Source organism: Pieris brassicae, chromosome 2 (genome assembly GCF_905147105.1).
Source record: "Pieris brassicae chromosome 2, ilPieBrab1.1, whole genome shotgun sequence".
NCBI classification, from domain to species: domain Eukaryota; kingdom Metazoa; phylum Arthropoda; class Insecta; order Lepidoptera; family Pieridae; genus Pieris; species Pieris brassicae.
In genome coordinates, this window is record NC_059666.1 from 8,015,679 (window position 1) to 8,033,834 (window position 18,156).

The 18,156-nt window shown below is 29.9% G+C and overlaps 1 protein-coding gene across 2 annotated transcripts in view; it reads left to right on the top strand.

The window, feature by feature from the left end:
* The first annotated feature begins 3,220 nt into the window (after nt 1–3,220).
* The window catches only part of LOC123720762, a 33,371-nt gene continuing 18,435 nt past the window's right edge, over nt 3,221–18,156 (top strand). For both annotated transcript variants that reach the window (XM_045677516.1, XM_045677517.1), the window contains exon 1: nt 3,221–3,469. In XM_045677516.1, coding sequence (XP_045533472.1) covers nt 3,461–3,469 — 9 coding nt within the window. In that variant the 5' untranslated portion in view covers nt 3,221–3,460. The remainder of the gene's footprint in view (nt 3,470–18,156) is intronic.

The following is an 18,156-nucleotide window of genomic DNA, read 5'->3' on the forward strand; positions in this document are numbered from 1 at the left end:
TTGGATCACCGCGTAATAAATACATTAAAGCGAAAGGTATTTTGTCGGAATTGTTTAAAGGTTAAGAATGCATGCTTTATTGTAAGTAGTTTTTGTATTAACAAACATACAAAGAATCTAATTTAATCAGACATCTGTAATAACAATATAAGCAGACGGAAAGTTTAGGTACATATCCAAAAAAACGCTACATATCTAAATGTATTACAAGTAACAACTTATGCTTCTAATAAAATATTGATAATGATAGAAGATATTATTATTATTTTAAAAACAAGTTAGGAGTGAATGGAATATGCAAGATATTATGACCATGGTGATTTTTATAGAATAAAATATATAAGACGTGCTCGCGTGTGTGTGTTACCTGTGTTGAATCTGACATATTGAATACGATATCTATATTAGAAATAAATTGTATTTGATATTTCTTAATGTTTTAGTTTGTTCTGTTTATTGGTAATAGATTCCCTTGTTAATGGAGGAGATTGAACTTGAATGGATTTCATTCATAAGATTGAGATGATCATCAGAGTCGTTCCACAAGACTTACCACCCATTGAAAGATTCATCCTAGATTCAATTGAAGCTTAAAATTTTTACCGCTCTATACTACCTTAAAATAGTCAACTTAACGACACTAAAAGTCGTATACGAGTTGTTTTTATACGAAAATTAAGTAAGGCTTTTACTTTTCTAAAATACATACTAGGAGCTAAAATTTAATACATGTTATCTACAAGAAACAATTTGCAAAACATCTTTATAACACATTTATTTTTTTACTCGCTAACTCCTACACAACAATAAACATTCAAATTGATTAACTCGTGACATTTTAAGATACCCTTGCATTATGTTGCCGAATAGCGATATAATCAAACACCTTACTGGCTTGTTTTGAGCGGAACTACATAGCTGATTAATTTATTGATAAACTTACGTGCGTTTAAGGAGATTTTAGTCGATTGAATTCTATAGTAATAATTTCTATATACACGAATTAAAATGAGTTTAATTCAGGCCAGTCCTGGTAAATCGTAAAGGGTTACTCAGTGTTCTTTATGATGTTCAGATGCTGGTCTTTAGTTAAAATAAATAATTGTCCTTAAGCCTATTTAAATAAGATTTTATTCATATTTCGGATATTATATAATCTCTTTAAGCCTGGGGAGATCACTGATATTTTATAAGAAGGAACTAACAATAATTTACAGGCATTATACGATTTTGTAATTATTGTTTATTGAATATTAAAATATCTACTATTTAACTGTCATTGTTAAATAGTTTATATTAAAGTTTAAGTAAAGTATATTATTGGCTTCGATACTTAAAAATATTTAATTATAAGTATTAAAGGTCGCGTCGTTTAGGTATCTCCCACGAGCATATTGTTGGGGTAAAAACAAAAATTTAACATTTAGTAATTTTTCATTAACAATTTACTAATTTGTACGTTTTTTTAAGTGATTTTGGTATTTAATATATGTCGTGCTCAGGGATAGTGTTCCACAAGTTTTATCAAACTGAAAAAGTACTATTTTTTAAGGCTAGTGTTACTCCAGTGGCTAACACAACTAACCTAAAGGTGCGCGATTCTGAAACTCTGTGTCGTGCGTTCGAACGCTGCCTGCGCAATAAACAATAATTAAAGACTTTTTTAATAATTCGATGAAGTCTATAATTGTTGTTATGACGGAAAATGTTTAAATCTACAACTCCTTATTATTTCCAATTTTGAATCGTCATCAATCCTCAGCTCATTTGTTTTTCACAAAAAATCTACATCAGAAACTACTACAATAATTTTTGATAATGGGACTACAAATATGCATCAATTAAAACACAACTATGCTTTTTATTTGCGCATACTTTATTCTAAACGTATCGCTTTATTACAAAATTTATGGCCTCCTCGTATTGATGTTAAGTTTTTTACTCAGCAATTTATATTTGTTACTATTTTATTACTTATCAATTAATCTTTATGATCTAAAGCCGTTTATCGTGAATTAAATTTGACCTTTTTTAGTTATTAAAATTAGATTGCTTGTCGATGCTCCTGATCCTTAATTCGTGACTATGTATTTTGTATACAAAGTGGGAAGTGTTGGATATTTTTACAATTGTTATATGGGTGAAACCTCACCAAACGTATACGTAGTATATAAATAATTAAGGAATATTACAAAATTATACAATTATCTTCTTATAGTGCCATCTCCTTGCCGATCATCATGGCTAGTTTAATTTTGGATGCCACGCTTCTTAACATACGCCGATAAACCCAGATCTTAAATGCTTCCAGTTTTTTGGACTAAGCTGTAAATTTAGGCGCTTGTCTTTAGAAGTCATTAATATTTATATTATTTGACACTTTTCTGTGGTTTTAAATACAACTTGAACATTAACTAATTATACAGTCAAAACTTTAAAATCTTGTAACTTGTCTCTTACGAAAGTGTGCATAATTCTACAATGACTTGTTGGCGAGTGTTTTGGGACAAATTCTTCACACTGTGGACACAAAGTACGAAATAATGTATGCGGATAAATAATATATTCTATAGTATACAAGGTATATATTGAATAGTGTAAAAAATAACGTTTAGAAGGCGCAGTATAATTAATAGTTACAACGATTATAATCTTAGTTACTAATATTTTTTTTAAATCTTGGTCTTTTAATCGTGGTCCTTTTTACCAAGATAACTAAATGTATGAGTCGAAAGTTAATTTATTTCAATAATCTGTTAATTTTTGGAATTTAGTGCCAAGTCTGTAAAAGTCATGTGTGTTGTTAAGTGTTCTCATTGATTTTGTAAGACGATCCTTGTGAACTGGTAATTAATTATTATGTTTAAGGGATGAAGGTTCTCATTATATACAATAATAATTAAAATGCAATAGACATGAAAGCCTTATTTGAAAGTGTTTATCTTACGAATTTATTTATAGTCGGTTAGGTTATAGTCTTTCTTTAAACACATATGTGAATTTAATTAAAATTCGCTTAACTATGGCGAATTCTGCCTACGTAATCTATTCACACGTTGTCAATAACACATCAAGAATGGCTAAAAAACCAGGTTAATGAACACATCAATTCGATCATGTTCGGCTCAATCGGTACATCACCGAAGATACAGTTAGTCGTATTGTTGTGGACAAAGTTTTATAAAGTCGATGTCCTGGGTCTTCGCCTACCAGTCTCGGATGTACCGCGGCGCTGTATAAACCGCCTGCTCCAAAAATCCTGAATACATTTCAATTTTGCTATTAGCATTCGCTACGCGCGGTTCGCCCTAGGCCGTCCAACGCACGCCACTGACACATTTCTGCGGTTACGCGCGTTTATTGAATTTAGAACAGTTTTATTTTTTTTAATCGGTGCAATAAACACTGTGACTCACGTGCTCTAGGATCTTTGGGTTTTCACGGAAGACGTTTACTTGGAATGATGAAGGTAAGTTTTTCAGGCGCATACAGTTAACGAGTTGATAAAAAAACACAGATCAAATGGGTTGTTTTAATTAATTATTATTAAAATAATATCAACAACTCGGAAATCGTGTCTTCTATAGTTTGTTGCTTTGTCGGAATTCGATTGTGCTGACATGCTCCATTCGTTGAAAGTTCGTTATGTGCAGTTCTACACATTTTGAATAAAATACATTCTATTTAATATTCAAAGTGGTCAACCAAGTGCCATTCTCCAATTTCGAGAACCTTACGGCCAATCAACTCAAATCATTTCAATAATATTGTCCAATTTTTATTTGATTTATTTATAATCGAGCTATCTTCAAACTAGTTCCAGCTAATAAAAAAACTTTAATTATTCCTAAGCTTTTTAAATTCCAAACAAATATTTACCTAAAACACAAAGATCAAGTTCAAGGCTACTCGATAAACTCATTTAAGTTCGAATAATATTAAATACTAAAAATCTTGTAAGACAAAAGTACCGACTTTGTAAATAAGTGATAATTGCTCAACAAACTTGACTCATTTGCTGAACTGAGGGTTATAGAGTATTCTGAGACCGTGAAAGATAATAAGTTCGCATATTTGTTGAAGCTAATGAACTAAAAAAACAATGTTTTAAACCAAAACCGGTAGAACTATATCTGGTGATATTTCCAATTAAAAAAAGACGTTATTATCTTGGTTGGCGCGATGGGCGCAACGACAGGTGGACTATGCATTAATACTTATTGTAAAAACATGATCAATGAAATATAAAGCATAACTGGAAGTAATAAGAGATTGATAAGAAATATTTTTGCTGTGTAATTTAATATATTACTTAATTATTACGACTTCGCCAGAGTAAGAATAACTCAGGATATTGATCTATGTTTTTCGTATATTATATAAAATTAAATACAATAATACCTTATTTAAATCCACCAGCAGAGATCTCATAAAAATGTTCAAGGGAATAAATTTATAATAATAAAAATCTGTTTTTATAAATTGCTTAAACGTAATTTAATTATCGAATGTTTGCGTGAACATTTACTTACACAAATTTAAACTGTGTCTTTAACATTTAAATGATAATCATAAAATCAAGTTTTATTTAATATGTATACATTATAGGTACTTTATTGATAAGAGAAAAATACCTGGTTCATGTTACTCTTTAAAGTTAGTTACTTGTTCGCTTCATAAGATTTATTAGCGATTATTATTATTTATTAATAATTCCTGTATTTTAGTAACCGCTAATATAAACTTTTTATTCGTACAACTTAATTATTACATTTGATTATTAAAAGTCTTCCAAATGGCATCCTCCTTTACAATTCCATGTGTACATTTTGCTATAAGATTAAATAATAAGTTATATTAAAACCACTTAAAATATTTATGGCTTTACTTGGATACTTTCCAAGAGAGGACATTTCAAAATGACAGAACTTGTTTCTTAGATTTACAACGAAAACAAACAACTCGTAGCTAGTACTGTGATTTATATGTCCTTTACTATTTGTACATACGCCATGACATGTCTATCTATAAATGAAGTCGTTGACTTAAGTTTGGCTCACTAAGCGTCCAAAGGATTTATAACAAAAACGGGAAACGATGCATTTGTTTCCGTATAACTAAACAGCTGTGTATTGAAAAATGCAAATGGGTATTTATTAGGTAAATCAACGGATTTTCAATAACTTGAGAGGTTCATTAAATTATATGTGGATTTTTAACCGCGTCAACTGCGCATGTTAATAAACTGTAGATCAGGAATGAAATGAACAGCGATGTAATGTAAAGCCATTCTATTTAAATCGCTGATTAAATATGCAAATACACGAAAGAGTATTTTTCATTGTCGTTAAAGGGCAGGTTCAATATACAACCTACTCTATGGGCATGCCTTTAGGCTGTTCACATAGACAACTTTATAAATACGTTTTTTGTCTCTTATTAAATGTTGATATTTGGCGTAGGGTTACTACTAATTTAATGTGAGAAAAGTTGGTGTATAAAACATGTAAACACATTAAGTCATAGAAACCTCGACATGTAAACAATGTAATAATTTCACTTTAATGATTTATTGTATCAAAAACAAAAGACAATATTACTAATAACTTTAGAATTGCGTGGTCACGCATGTATTTGTAGTGTGTTCTTTTTTATATGTCATTTGTGTTATGAAGTGGAACAGGGGCAATTAAGTTAATACATAAGAAGAACAATAAATGGCTAAGCTTACATGATAATGATACTTGAATTAAACTACTTACGTGGGCTTAACCAAAGGTTTCTCAAATTTTTACCGTGCTTCCTAAATTTATAAGTATTCAAATTATTTTCATTTTTTGGAGACATTTGGTCTGGTTAAAACATATAATAGAGACTCGTTAGTACCATATAGTAAAAGTAGCGCACTATAAAGATTGTGTGTAAGCGTTAAGACCCGTGTTGTAATTTATCTTACATGTAATAAAAATTCATACAAGCACCTGATAGACGACACAAACGTATATCGAGAACCAACGGCGAGTAATAATAGATATTATTTCGTTGTTGTTTTTCTAATGTATTTTCCATAAAACGTATAAAAAGATAAAGAAATTTACACAGATTCTGCAAAATAACCATAACTTATAATAAGGCTCTGCAAATGCTTCTAAAATTTCTCCTTAATTTCAGAGCACATAAACTCATCCACAATGATAATAAGATACTACGTTTTGAGTGAAATTCTTTGGAGATGGTATCACAGTTCAACTTACGAGACGGCGGCAACAATGACTGGGAATTCTTGCTTACTGAGAAATGTAATAAATATCTATCGAGCAATTATAGAATTCAAAATACATTTAGGATTACTGGATGTTACATATTTCGTAGATTTACTAACACTAACCAAAATTCTTAAAGATTATTCTTTAGAGACAGACTAGTGATAGAATTGATTGTTTTGCATAGAATTGATTGTTTTGCATAGAATTGATAGAGACAAATTTATTAATGTCACTTTTGTATTAACCTGAAACACCTTGAGATCTAAAAACTTCTAACAAGAAAAAGGCAAAATGTCGCTAGCTCATTTTCGAATCTTCATTAATGACGTAATTTTGGCGACAATAGAATTTTTGTTCTCGTTTTCGTTGTTATATAAATTTGTGGGTTTATATAACAATATAAACCCACAATATTTTATAATATATAGTATTGTTTAACTACTATATATTATAAAATATATAGTAGTTAAATATATATATAATAGTATAGATCTTTTGTGGAATAATAACTTGAACTCCATCTATCTAGTTCTTCTAGTAAATTTTTGCTTAATTTACTAAACGTGTAAAAAATCTCCACTATTAACTTTTACTAATTAACAAAAACTAACTACTGCTGAATTTTTAGAAGTCTGATAAAAAAGAATCATATTCGCTCTGCTTTTAAAAAAATCATAAATTAAGCGTTGAGTAATGACTTAAAAGTGAAAAGATGATAGTCTGCGCCTAATAAATTTGCGATATTTGTTTTACAATAAGTGTTGTTTGCCATTTTGTATGATGTTTTTTTATTAGAAAAGAGTGCCGAGAGTATTTTGCACCGGCTTTTTCTCTCGGCCTACAGCCTCTGTCTTTTTTGCCGATGAGTAGGGGTGTTTGCGATACAAATTTAATGACGTGGAATAAGTGATACCTGTATCTTATATTATATAATAAACGTACTTTATATTATTTATTTAATGCCCAAAAGAAATCTTGCATATCTTTTAACTATATAATCTTTACTCGTTTTATGTAAGTGCCGCACCGATATTATATATTATCCCGAATATAATAAACATATATACCACGTGGACGACTTGAGAGACCGCTTCCAACGTAATTATAACGAATCTTTAATCATCTATCTTGTAATATACCATATACTTGTTTTTCTTACCTTTCCACCAGCGACGTTATCATATTAAATGTCCAATAAATATAATTTATTCATTCTTAATTGTTTTGATCTTTATGATTTTATTTATTAGAGTACTTAGTAAGGTAAGCGATAATTACATACATATACTTTAAACCTATTAAACTGTTTAAAGCACCTACTTATGAGCATTAAAATTATAACCTTTTTCGTGTGCCTTTTGTCTACACCGCAAAAATCTTAATCGATATTTTAATTGCCAAAACGTGAGACAAAAAACGTTTATTACCACACTCAGTTGACAACTTAATGTGTTGACTTAATACGTTTAAATACTTACAAATTAGAGGGGAAGGGTGTGACATGAAATACCACCGCATTGCTGTCATTTTGAACAAATCAGCGGTTTCAATTGTTTTTAATTAAACATCGAAACGTTAGGCAACGTAAATAATTAACGTTTTGATTTCATTGTAGAAGCGGGTGTATATTTTCCGCCATACGCATACAAAACAGACAAACTAAACAAAAGCATTTTTATTTAAGTGATAGACATATGAAAATCTATTAAGTGTTCATGGTAATGCTAGTAGTTTAAGTTTTACGTTGACGAATGAGGACCACGTCGTTATACATGATGATACAAAACAAATTCTTATTATTTTTCCTTTTTTTTATTTATATTTTCAAATGAAAATACTTCTTCTATAAGAAATTGATACTTTATTGGCCACTAAATTAATTATGATTGAGATTAAAACGTATTGAATCAATTTGTTGAAACATAACATTTCGACTGTGACCAGGTCAGTTAAAACTTTAAAAATTAAATAAGTTTTATTACAGTATTAGACGACTTAATGAAGTTCTTATAGTTATTAAAATAATAATACATCATTATAATATTGTATCGACTTTACAAAAGTAAGCCATGAATCATTTTAAAACCTGCAAGAGTAAAGCCTGCGAAATTGTTAATAAAGATCGTAATTTGGAGTTACTGTTTTGGATATTTTAATCATTCCTTTACTAAGAAAGTGCCTTTGGTTCTGCATTTTTTTATTCCAATGAATATATTAAAAAAAGACTTGAACCCGATGAATGATTTAATAAAAAGGGGGAGTCGATTGTGTCAATATAATAAGCTCTAATTTACGTATTATAGCCTTACTTTGTCAGATACTGTACCGAAAACCGTTAGATTTATGGTCCTCTAAAACATTTGAAATATATACTCAATACATACAATCAATTTATAAACATAATGTAAGAAATCGTTACCATTATTGAGGAGTATTTAGACATTAAGCAGTTTATAACTAAAAATATTAAGAGAACGCTCTGTTAGTGCTCCCAATAATTTTAAGCCGATAAACTATTTGGTATGGATATTTTATTTAGATATTTAAAACAAATATCTATATACGTATTTGTATACTTAGTCCATATTATAGTAAAGTTGGTACTGAAATTGATTTTATCGTGGAACCCAGAATACTTAAAAAGCCCCTTTTGGCGAGTGTAATTGTGCTTTGATTGATAGTTATGCGTTGACAGCTTGATGGAAACAACGTGTTATTAAGGTTTGGCATTTCCCAAGTTTATCTTCGGCTTATTTTCCTTATACTTACTACAGAACTACAAAGATCAATGATTGTATATTAATATGTATATTTATCTGTACATTGTGGGGTATTTGCATCATACAGACCTCAAATTGGTGGGCAGGAGGCTCACCTGATGTTAAGTGATACCGCCGCCCATGGACACTCTCAATGCCAGAGGGCTCGCGAGTGCGTTTCCGGCCTTTTAAGACTTTGTACGCTCTTTTCTTGAAATTTACAAAATTTGATATTGGCACTGTATTAAAAAAAAATTAACTAATAGATTTGAAGAATTGCTTACTGAATTCTTAATTAATTTCTTACAAAATATATATATATAGGTATTATTGGAGACCTGCAATATGCAATAAGTCATTATGAAGACTTTGCTCTATTGATTGTTTTTTAGAAAAGCGACTAATGTAACCTTCACCGTCAAAACTGAGATAATTATTATTTTACTAGGAATCCCGGGACGTGTAAAGCGTTTAGCAGTATTGTGATTACTGTAAGAATGTACGAAAAAATGTTATAATATACAATACACATAATGTTACATTATAAGATAAAATCCTTTTCACGTTCACTAAGCTCTTGAAAGCTTTTGGAAAACGGCTTCAATTGCTGATTTTGTTTTGATTCTCGCATACGTAATTATTCAATCTAATTGAAACATTACATTTAGTCAGTGACAAGTGCCAAATGAAATGCCACTGGGGACCAGTTAGAGCGCGATGACCATGACATTTTCATTTAGCTTATACGAGCACTTTTATCGCTCGAGCTATTTCGGCACCTGCCCAGTACCCTTTACTTCCTGTTTGTGACATTTCCTTTTTTTATTGCCTTTCGTTTCTAGCTAAGAAATATATATGAACTCTTTCAGAAGTGTGTCAAAAAGCAAAAGTTAGTTCCTTTTTATTTTTGTTTTAAGAAAACAACGAACAACAGTAAATATAACAACGAATACGTCATAGTTTACGTACAGTAAAATTAATATCTCAAGTTGAATAGTTTTTAGGTAAAATTTAAAGGAAAATATATTTTGCGGAACTTACGAAGCCTTGGTTTTTATTGTCAAAGCGGTTAAAAGCAAATGGAAATCGAAGATATGATGTTCTATTGACCAAATTTGCATAGAAGAAGAATATATCTAGACAGGCTGTTAACCTACTTGCCCCCTTAGATAAGTTACTATATGAAAAGTTATTAAGTTAAGAACACATAAAGCCAATATTTACACTATCGAATTCTATAATTTACCAAAATTCAATCTTAAAAGTCTAATATTCGTTTCTTTGTAATACATACAAACATATATTAATTTTTAGTTTTAATTTAAAAGTGCAAATCAAGATTAATAAACCAATTTTAAAGCCTCGCCATATTTACGCTTGCGTATTAATTCTCCAAAAATCCTATCTGTTAAAGTTAATTTAAAGTGTGAAGAGATTAATTTAAAAGATACAGCGAACAATTTAAGTTTATTGGTACATAAACGTTTCATTTATATTTTATTAATACGTGTTGCGACATAACAGGTTCACTGTACATGAAAGTGAAATTACCCCTCACGTCCAGTTGCGTTTTTATGAAAAGTTTCCTTTGAACTTACTTGAAAAAAATGTTTTGCCGTATGTCCCAGCACTTTTTCTCTCAGTGATATGTCCTGTCAAGTCCGCACCGTATACGCAACGATCCCCGTACGTCCACAGTTCCAAAAAGCCTAGAAGTACCTGCAAGCAGACTATATGTGGCCTGTGAACGTATAGAGCTTTCCGTCTACAGACCTCAAATGGCCTGTCGACGGTGAGCCTGTTAAAGTAAATTATACAGTTAAAACAATATTATTCTTAATAAATCGATTCTGATATTTTAGGAAATCGAGTTTAATTTAGCGGTTAATGGAAGCAGTATTTACTGATACAATGACACACCGTAAAAACAAACACAGTAGGCAAAAACAATTACACCAGAAAAACTAATTTGAAAAAAGAATAACATTTCTTCCCTGTAAATTATATGTTAAATTTAATACAAAGTCAATAATCTAATGTGTGAACGTGTATGACGTCAATTTCCCTGTCAACAGGCGTGAAACCAAGGTATAGTTAGTAGTTCAAATAGTTCTTTTCTCCTCTTTAAAATGCTAGCTATGTTACAAATTCCTTATATTGATTAGGCCGTACAAAGACATGAAATCACACTTTGAATTACAAGTTAAAGATGAAACTGCAGTTCTTTGATATGATTATGTGGCGCCGACAAGAATCTATTTATAAAATGTATTTATGAATAACTATTTATGAAGTATCAATTTTTTATTATATATTGTTTTGGTTATCATACATTTTTATATCCAGGAAACCTAATAGAGTAACTTCTTTAAATCAGCAACTAAATTTGTATTTTACGTGCGTTGAACTCTTTTGTAACGCAAATAATCAAATAGATACTGCATCTCATTTTGATCAATTTTCTACAAAAGTACCTAATTGAATTTCTTTACATTTTTTTATAAAACACGATCTACTTTTAACATACTCCAAAATTAATAACGATTATTTGCAATGTGTTATGGACACTTCTTTAAATTATATTTCCTCAATGACCTGCGCTTAAGACAGTAAATACTTAAGAATAAAGAATAATGCGGTGTTTTAAAAAGACATCAGTGATATCTCAAACATAAACACTTAAAGTTCAAGAGTCGGACCTTTTCTTTAAAAACGTCCGTATATCAATGGATATCTTCGCGGAGGTCTCCATCACATTCATAAAACGATCGTTATATTTTGTTTCGGTACTAAATAATTATTGAGAGATTATAAAATTGCGTAATATTGTAAACATTGTGTTTAGTTATGTAATTGTTTCATCTAAACATATTGTCATTGATAGATAAATAAAATAAATAATTAAAAAGTAAACGTTAACGACGAATATTTTTTTTAAAAGCTTGAGTCATAAATACCTAATTAAAATATTATTTTTTTATGCGGGATATGTGAGTACATTTCGCTTTTTTGCGAGATTTGAACGAATGACCCCAGGGCTTAGAATCACTTGAACAAACAGAAATGTTTATTTTTAGTCTCGTATTTTTTTACTGTACTACGATGCTTTACAGTAACACTATTTATATCCTATTTTTTTTAAGGTTAGTTCAAGATAATTTTATTTGATTATGTTAAACGTACTTATAGTAAACAAAATATATATATTTAAAACTTTTGTGACTTTGCATTAAGCCGTTTTCAAAAAATATTGACACCAACACTTTATTAAATTGATACACCGAAGTTTACACGGGAATCTTTATAGCTACGTATAATTTAAAGGTGTTCAATTTTTAAAAGACAAGCCGTAACATAATTAACTATAAAGGTATTTTTACAAGTTCTGAGTGAAACCATAAGGTTTTGAATTTCATATGTAATTTAATCCGTGCATTTGTTCAATAATAATATATATCGGTAATATTCTTCATAAAACTTATATATTCTTGCGTCGAAAATATGTAGAGAGGTCTGTATTTCAGAAGACTTACGTGACTGATAAGTTACGATTCATGTATTCCCAGTTAAATAAACAGAAATTTAAAAAAAATAGAATAAATATAACAATATAACATTAAAATAATTTTAAATATATTTTTATTTTGTGTGTTAATTTTAGGTGTCTGTTCCAAATTTTAATTAAAATTCCATGGACTATTTATCTTTATTTTCCTAATTATAGGATTTCCATACGTTTACTTTTAATTTAACATACTTTTTCCAAATTGCATTTAGTTCCATAAATCTTACGATTTGTATACTTGCGTTCGTTAAATGAGTTTAGCATTTTAGTATTTTATAGACGTCATAAAATTATATGGCTTATCCAATTGAAAAGTGATGCATATCATTCAATTATATACCAAATATCAGTAGCTTATTGCTGTCATTAGTAACTTAATAAAAATGGGTCACGATTTTCGTGGCATTTGAAACTAATGAGCTTGTTATTTATTATTTAATAGTATCTGTGAATATACCATTGATGATAGCGATATATAATATTTCTCATATTATTATTTACGGCACTGGTTAAAGAGGCAGACCATCCAAAGACCATTCATGTAGGACACAAATGATATTCAAAGCGGAGTACTTATCATCAACTGTTGTCGAAATAATAATGTGATATCATAAAACATACAAAAAATATGGGATAGAATGTAAAGATTTAAGTGAAGTTCCTATTAAGAAACAGGTGAAAACGATAAATTGATTTAAAATAATAATTTTTAAATTCATAAGTTCTGTATGTCGTGTTCTGTATCGAGTATGTACATACTCGTGTTAAATGGCTATTTATAAATGAATAAAAAAAAGATTTATGACTTTAGCGATAACATTCCAACAAACCGATAACTACTTACACACGATACCCGGTTTTGTTCGATCGCGTCAAAAACAACGCAACGCATACAAAATCTACTTATTTGCAAAAATTGAATGTTATTTGCGTCAACGTAAGATTTACCGCTTCATCCACGCTTGTTATTGATTGTAATTTAACCTTTGTTTAATATATGTTAAGGTCCATTGTTGTATATGTTTATTTTGCGTAAAATTTATACGTAGCGTGGCTACTTTTTGCCGCCTGATCACTTGTAAGGGATTAATTCAGTCCGGTGGGCTTGATATTTAAAGAAAGGTCTGAGAAACAATGAGGTGTAATAAATTTTAATTGTACCTATTTTTTATTTATTGGCCTTTGTATGAAAGTTTAAGGCTTATCGTGATCTTGTATTGATTTATTGAGAGTACGTTACTAATTACGTAAACCTACACTTTACTGTTGCTGTCGATAGTTATAAAAATAAATCAGCGGCGCTACAACCTTTTTTAGATCTGGATCTCAGATTTATGAATCTGTTTCATAATCATTTCGTTTCATTACTGCTTGACACAAGCCATCGGGGTTTTAGTGTCTAAGACAAGCCGGTTTCCTCACGATGTTTTCGTTTTTCCGTTTGAGCAAAAGTTGTGCGAAAGCAAAAAATACGCACATAGAAAGAAAGTCCATTGGTGAACCGGCGGGGATCGAACCTACGACCTCAGGGATGATTTAATCGAGCTGAAGCCACTAGGCCCTCTGTCAACACTTAAATTGTTATATAATTAGTAAAACATTTTTTTTAAATTCATTTCAAAAGTTTTACGTTACGTTTACGTATCCTATACACGAACTCGATGTAATAAATTTTCGTTGTTAGTACGAACATCGTAAAACTACACGAATACTATTTCAAAAGCGATTGTCAGTTGAGCATAGAAAAATAATTAATACTTTTTGCCCTTTAGCAATAAAAATCAAATTCTAACTTCAAAGCTTATTGAGACGAATATATCTACCATATATTTCGACAGCTTAAAATATTTTACTTTGGTATTAATTCTTGCAAAAGCTTAAGTATGTGTGTAATAAATGTCATAAAGATTTTTCTTTTGTATCTCTGCGGGATATCTTATCTTCTCATAAGCTTCATGTTGCATTAATCTTTTTTAAATGAAATCCTTGGTTTTAAAAAAACCCTTGTATTACAGACTGCTACTTATATTAAATCATACGAACTCTGTTATTAAAGTATTTTCTATTTGGCGGAAGTAATTTTTAAGTAAATTACGAGTTATTTACTGTTCATAACTATATGTGCAACTAACGTTACTAGTTGATAATAACCAACAATTTGTGGAAGCTTGGTATCGTTTACGTGTGATGTCTGATCAGTGAAGGCTGGTTTGTAAATAAGTTGGTATACAGTTAAATATATATTAGTCTTAAGGCTCATACTAATCCATAGAATTAAGTCATAAATGACTGTTTTAGCCACAATGATATATCCTGTGTAGATAAATTTAGCAATGAAAGAACAAGAAAGAAGAACATGCGTTCTATACATTAACAGTACACCACCAGTTCTATAGTTATATAATTTAAGCGATTATTCTGTTTATAAGTACATTAATTATTAAATGCCCTTTATGTCATAAAAGAAAAGTGTTCACCCACTTGTTAAGTGATTCATTTGAACAAGTCACGATGTATTTTGTCACCGTCACCTTGCAGTGAACGTGTGTGATTTACATATTAAACTTGGCGTTTGTCTGACTGTCCATGTGGAACCACAAAAAGTGGTCATGTGAATCAATGCTTCTCCAACCCAGAATGTAAATATTGAGTTTTATGACATTTCTCATATTGTCACGATTTGTTGAACAAGAACAAGACACAAGTAACGAGCCATTACATAGACAACATTCAATTGCGTAACATTTGTTTTAAAACAGCTTCAACACTTTATATATAGGTCTATAGATAATATCCGTTTCTCTGATCATTATTATTCATAAAGACATAATTCTAATCAGCTTTCCTTACCGTATGTCGTAGATTTTTAGGTTTAAGACGTGTCACACGACCTTAGGGATATGATTCGCACACTAAAGCCAACACTGGTGCCACATTATATATTGTGACCACTATTGTATTTATATTTCTTTTTGTATTTTGTATTAAGGCTAAAGGAAATTTCTATCGTTAAAATATTAGTTGTTTCTTGATAACTTTTTGATAGTAACTATTAGTTGGGGAAGAATATTTTAAATACTATTTTCCTTAGTTGAAATGTTGAAGACATGTAATGTGCATACGTAACTGAATCTTAAGTAACTAATATATGTTTTCCGAGTAATTACATTACGAAATAAAGTTATTAATTTGTTTTATTTTATTATCAGTTTTATAAATGTACAGTTCGACAAAAAATTATAACCTGTTATTAATTTCAATTAATGTTTTGAACTACATTTTGTTTTTTACAAATAATATTTAATGCATTAAAGTTAAACGTAATATTTTAGTTTAATGGATCTATATTTTTTACGAACAAATAACAATGTTTTAAATAAAAGATCTGTCATTATATTAATTTAAATAAAAAACATTGAAAAGCATGAACTTACAGAACGATTTATTTTAAAATAGTGTTGATCGTCGACTTAAATTGTTTAATTATGCTAAGAGGACCCCACTTTAGACGGGCTTTTTTCATGTCATTGACTTGTGACATTAAAACCTTGTTAGGGTATTTTAGGAATTTTCTCTGCATTAAAGGACAAATTTTCAATTAATTTCAAATTAATTCTAAACATTCTTTTTGGGACCTAACCTAATCCCAATACCTTTAGTATCTACATACCTGAGACTGAATAAGACGACCTACAGTAATTGGAGGGACACAAGAGGATTCGACCCTCATATTAATAATAGTATAACGGTATATTTTTTATTTAAAGAAGGTTGGACATCACAATAACAGCTTATCTTGGGGCACACAAAAATAACAATAAAATTGGATTGTGGTGTACAATCTTTAGCTTTTATTAACTATTGCTAAATAACATAATTCTTACAAACTATAAATATCTGATTTAAAAAGCGAGAGATATAAATTTTGGAAAACATAGCTCTGCGAAACTGTCAGTATACCAGACAAAACAATTTAAGACTTGTAATTCATTGAAAAGTATGTACTTTCGTAGCGCAACATCCTGTTAATCGAAACTTGTACTAAAGAGCGTCTGTCGCGCATCAATCAAAGAATGCATTTGAAAACACTGATCTTGCTTTTAAAATTATTTAAGTTTTTACAAATATATGAAGTACTACCCACCAAACAACTATTTCAATCGTTAGCCAAAATTATAATCGATACTTTACATCGATATATCTGACATTTGACTGTCCATGAAAAATGAAATATGTTTGCGTAAAGGTTACTACAATTTAAATCTTCAATATATATAAAAAAAAAACTATTAGAAATTTATGTGTTATTTAACGTTGGAATCTACTTTTGATATAAGTATATTAGTTTATATATTAGCTACGATTATCGGCATGACTGTGTCATTAATACTTTCAATCATAATATCGCCTATATAAATTACCAAATATTTTAGCGTGCATGAGGTAACAGTCATGATAAGTTCTATGCATTGCAATAACACAGCTAATATTTTATTTTAATTATAAAGCCGGCTAGATAACATAACATTTCCTGCGTAACTGATATTGTTATTTATATATTTTATTAAATTCGATGCTTGTCAACTTTGTCTCTGAGGTTAGTGTGTGGGGTTTATGAATAAAATGAATAATAGTTTAATATATGCTATCAAAATATTCGCTTTGTATCACCTTGTAAACGTTACAGAAACAAGAACCACGAGCAATTTAATTGATTACAATGGTAAAGAACAAGGAATAATTTATTGTTCTCTCATCTGTCTCTGTTAAAAAACCTATTTACACAAGTTTATCTTCCGCAAGATCAATGTGGGCTTTGAACACTGAAGTGTTTTTATTATATTTTGTCATGAAGAGGTTTTAGAATTATTTACCTTACTAAAGGCATACAAATTAATTTTACCTATGTCAATAACTTAATTTTGTTTTAAGTTAAATGGTCACATCGAATAAATACATGACGAGATGAACGTGAAATTAAAAACAAGAACACTACGATAATAATTAGTGTTGTAATATATGTTTCCACTGTCATAGCCTAGAATTAAAATTCGTAGAATTCGATAGACAGTTCCGCCTACAAATATAAGCTTTACTGAATAAATAAAAATATTAGGATTGTGATAGAAGGCGTATATCAGCAATGTGTTCCGGAGGTATATAACGTGGCGCATCATACATATGACGCCATAGACATATGCAAATTGGCTGCCAAATTACATTGTGGGTAACAAAGCCGTGACCTAGGTAGAGGTACAAAATTTGAACCAAAGGCTATTTATCTTTTCCGGAGTGTTAAAAATATCCTACACGTTCTTCCTTACACCCGATGCCAGTTAAAAACGTAATTCTTATAAGTAAAAGTAGTCAAACGCAGCGGCGTTTATAATTACAGCAGCTTAAAGAATTCAACTTATCTTTAATTATATGTGTCCAAAAAATTTAAAGAGGTACTTTATCAAAGCACCTGTCTTTTTCCTTTTTATCTGAAAGTGGTCATTGTCGGCAATAATCATACGAATCATTTTGACAATATAATACACCCAAGGTATCGTAAGGTGAACAG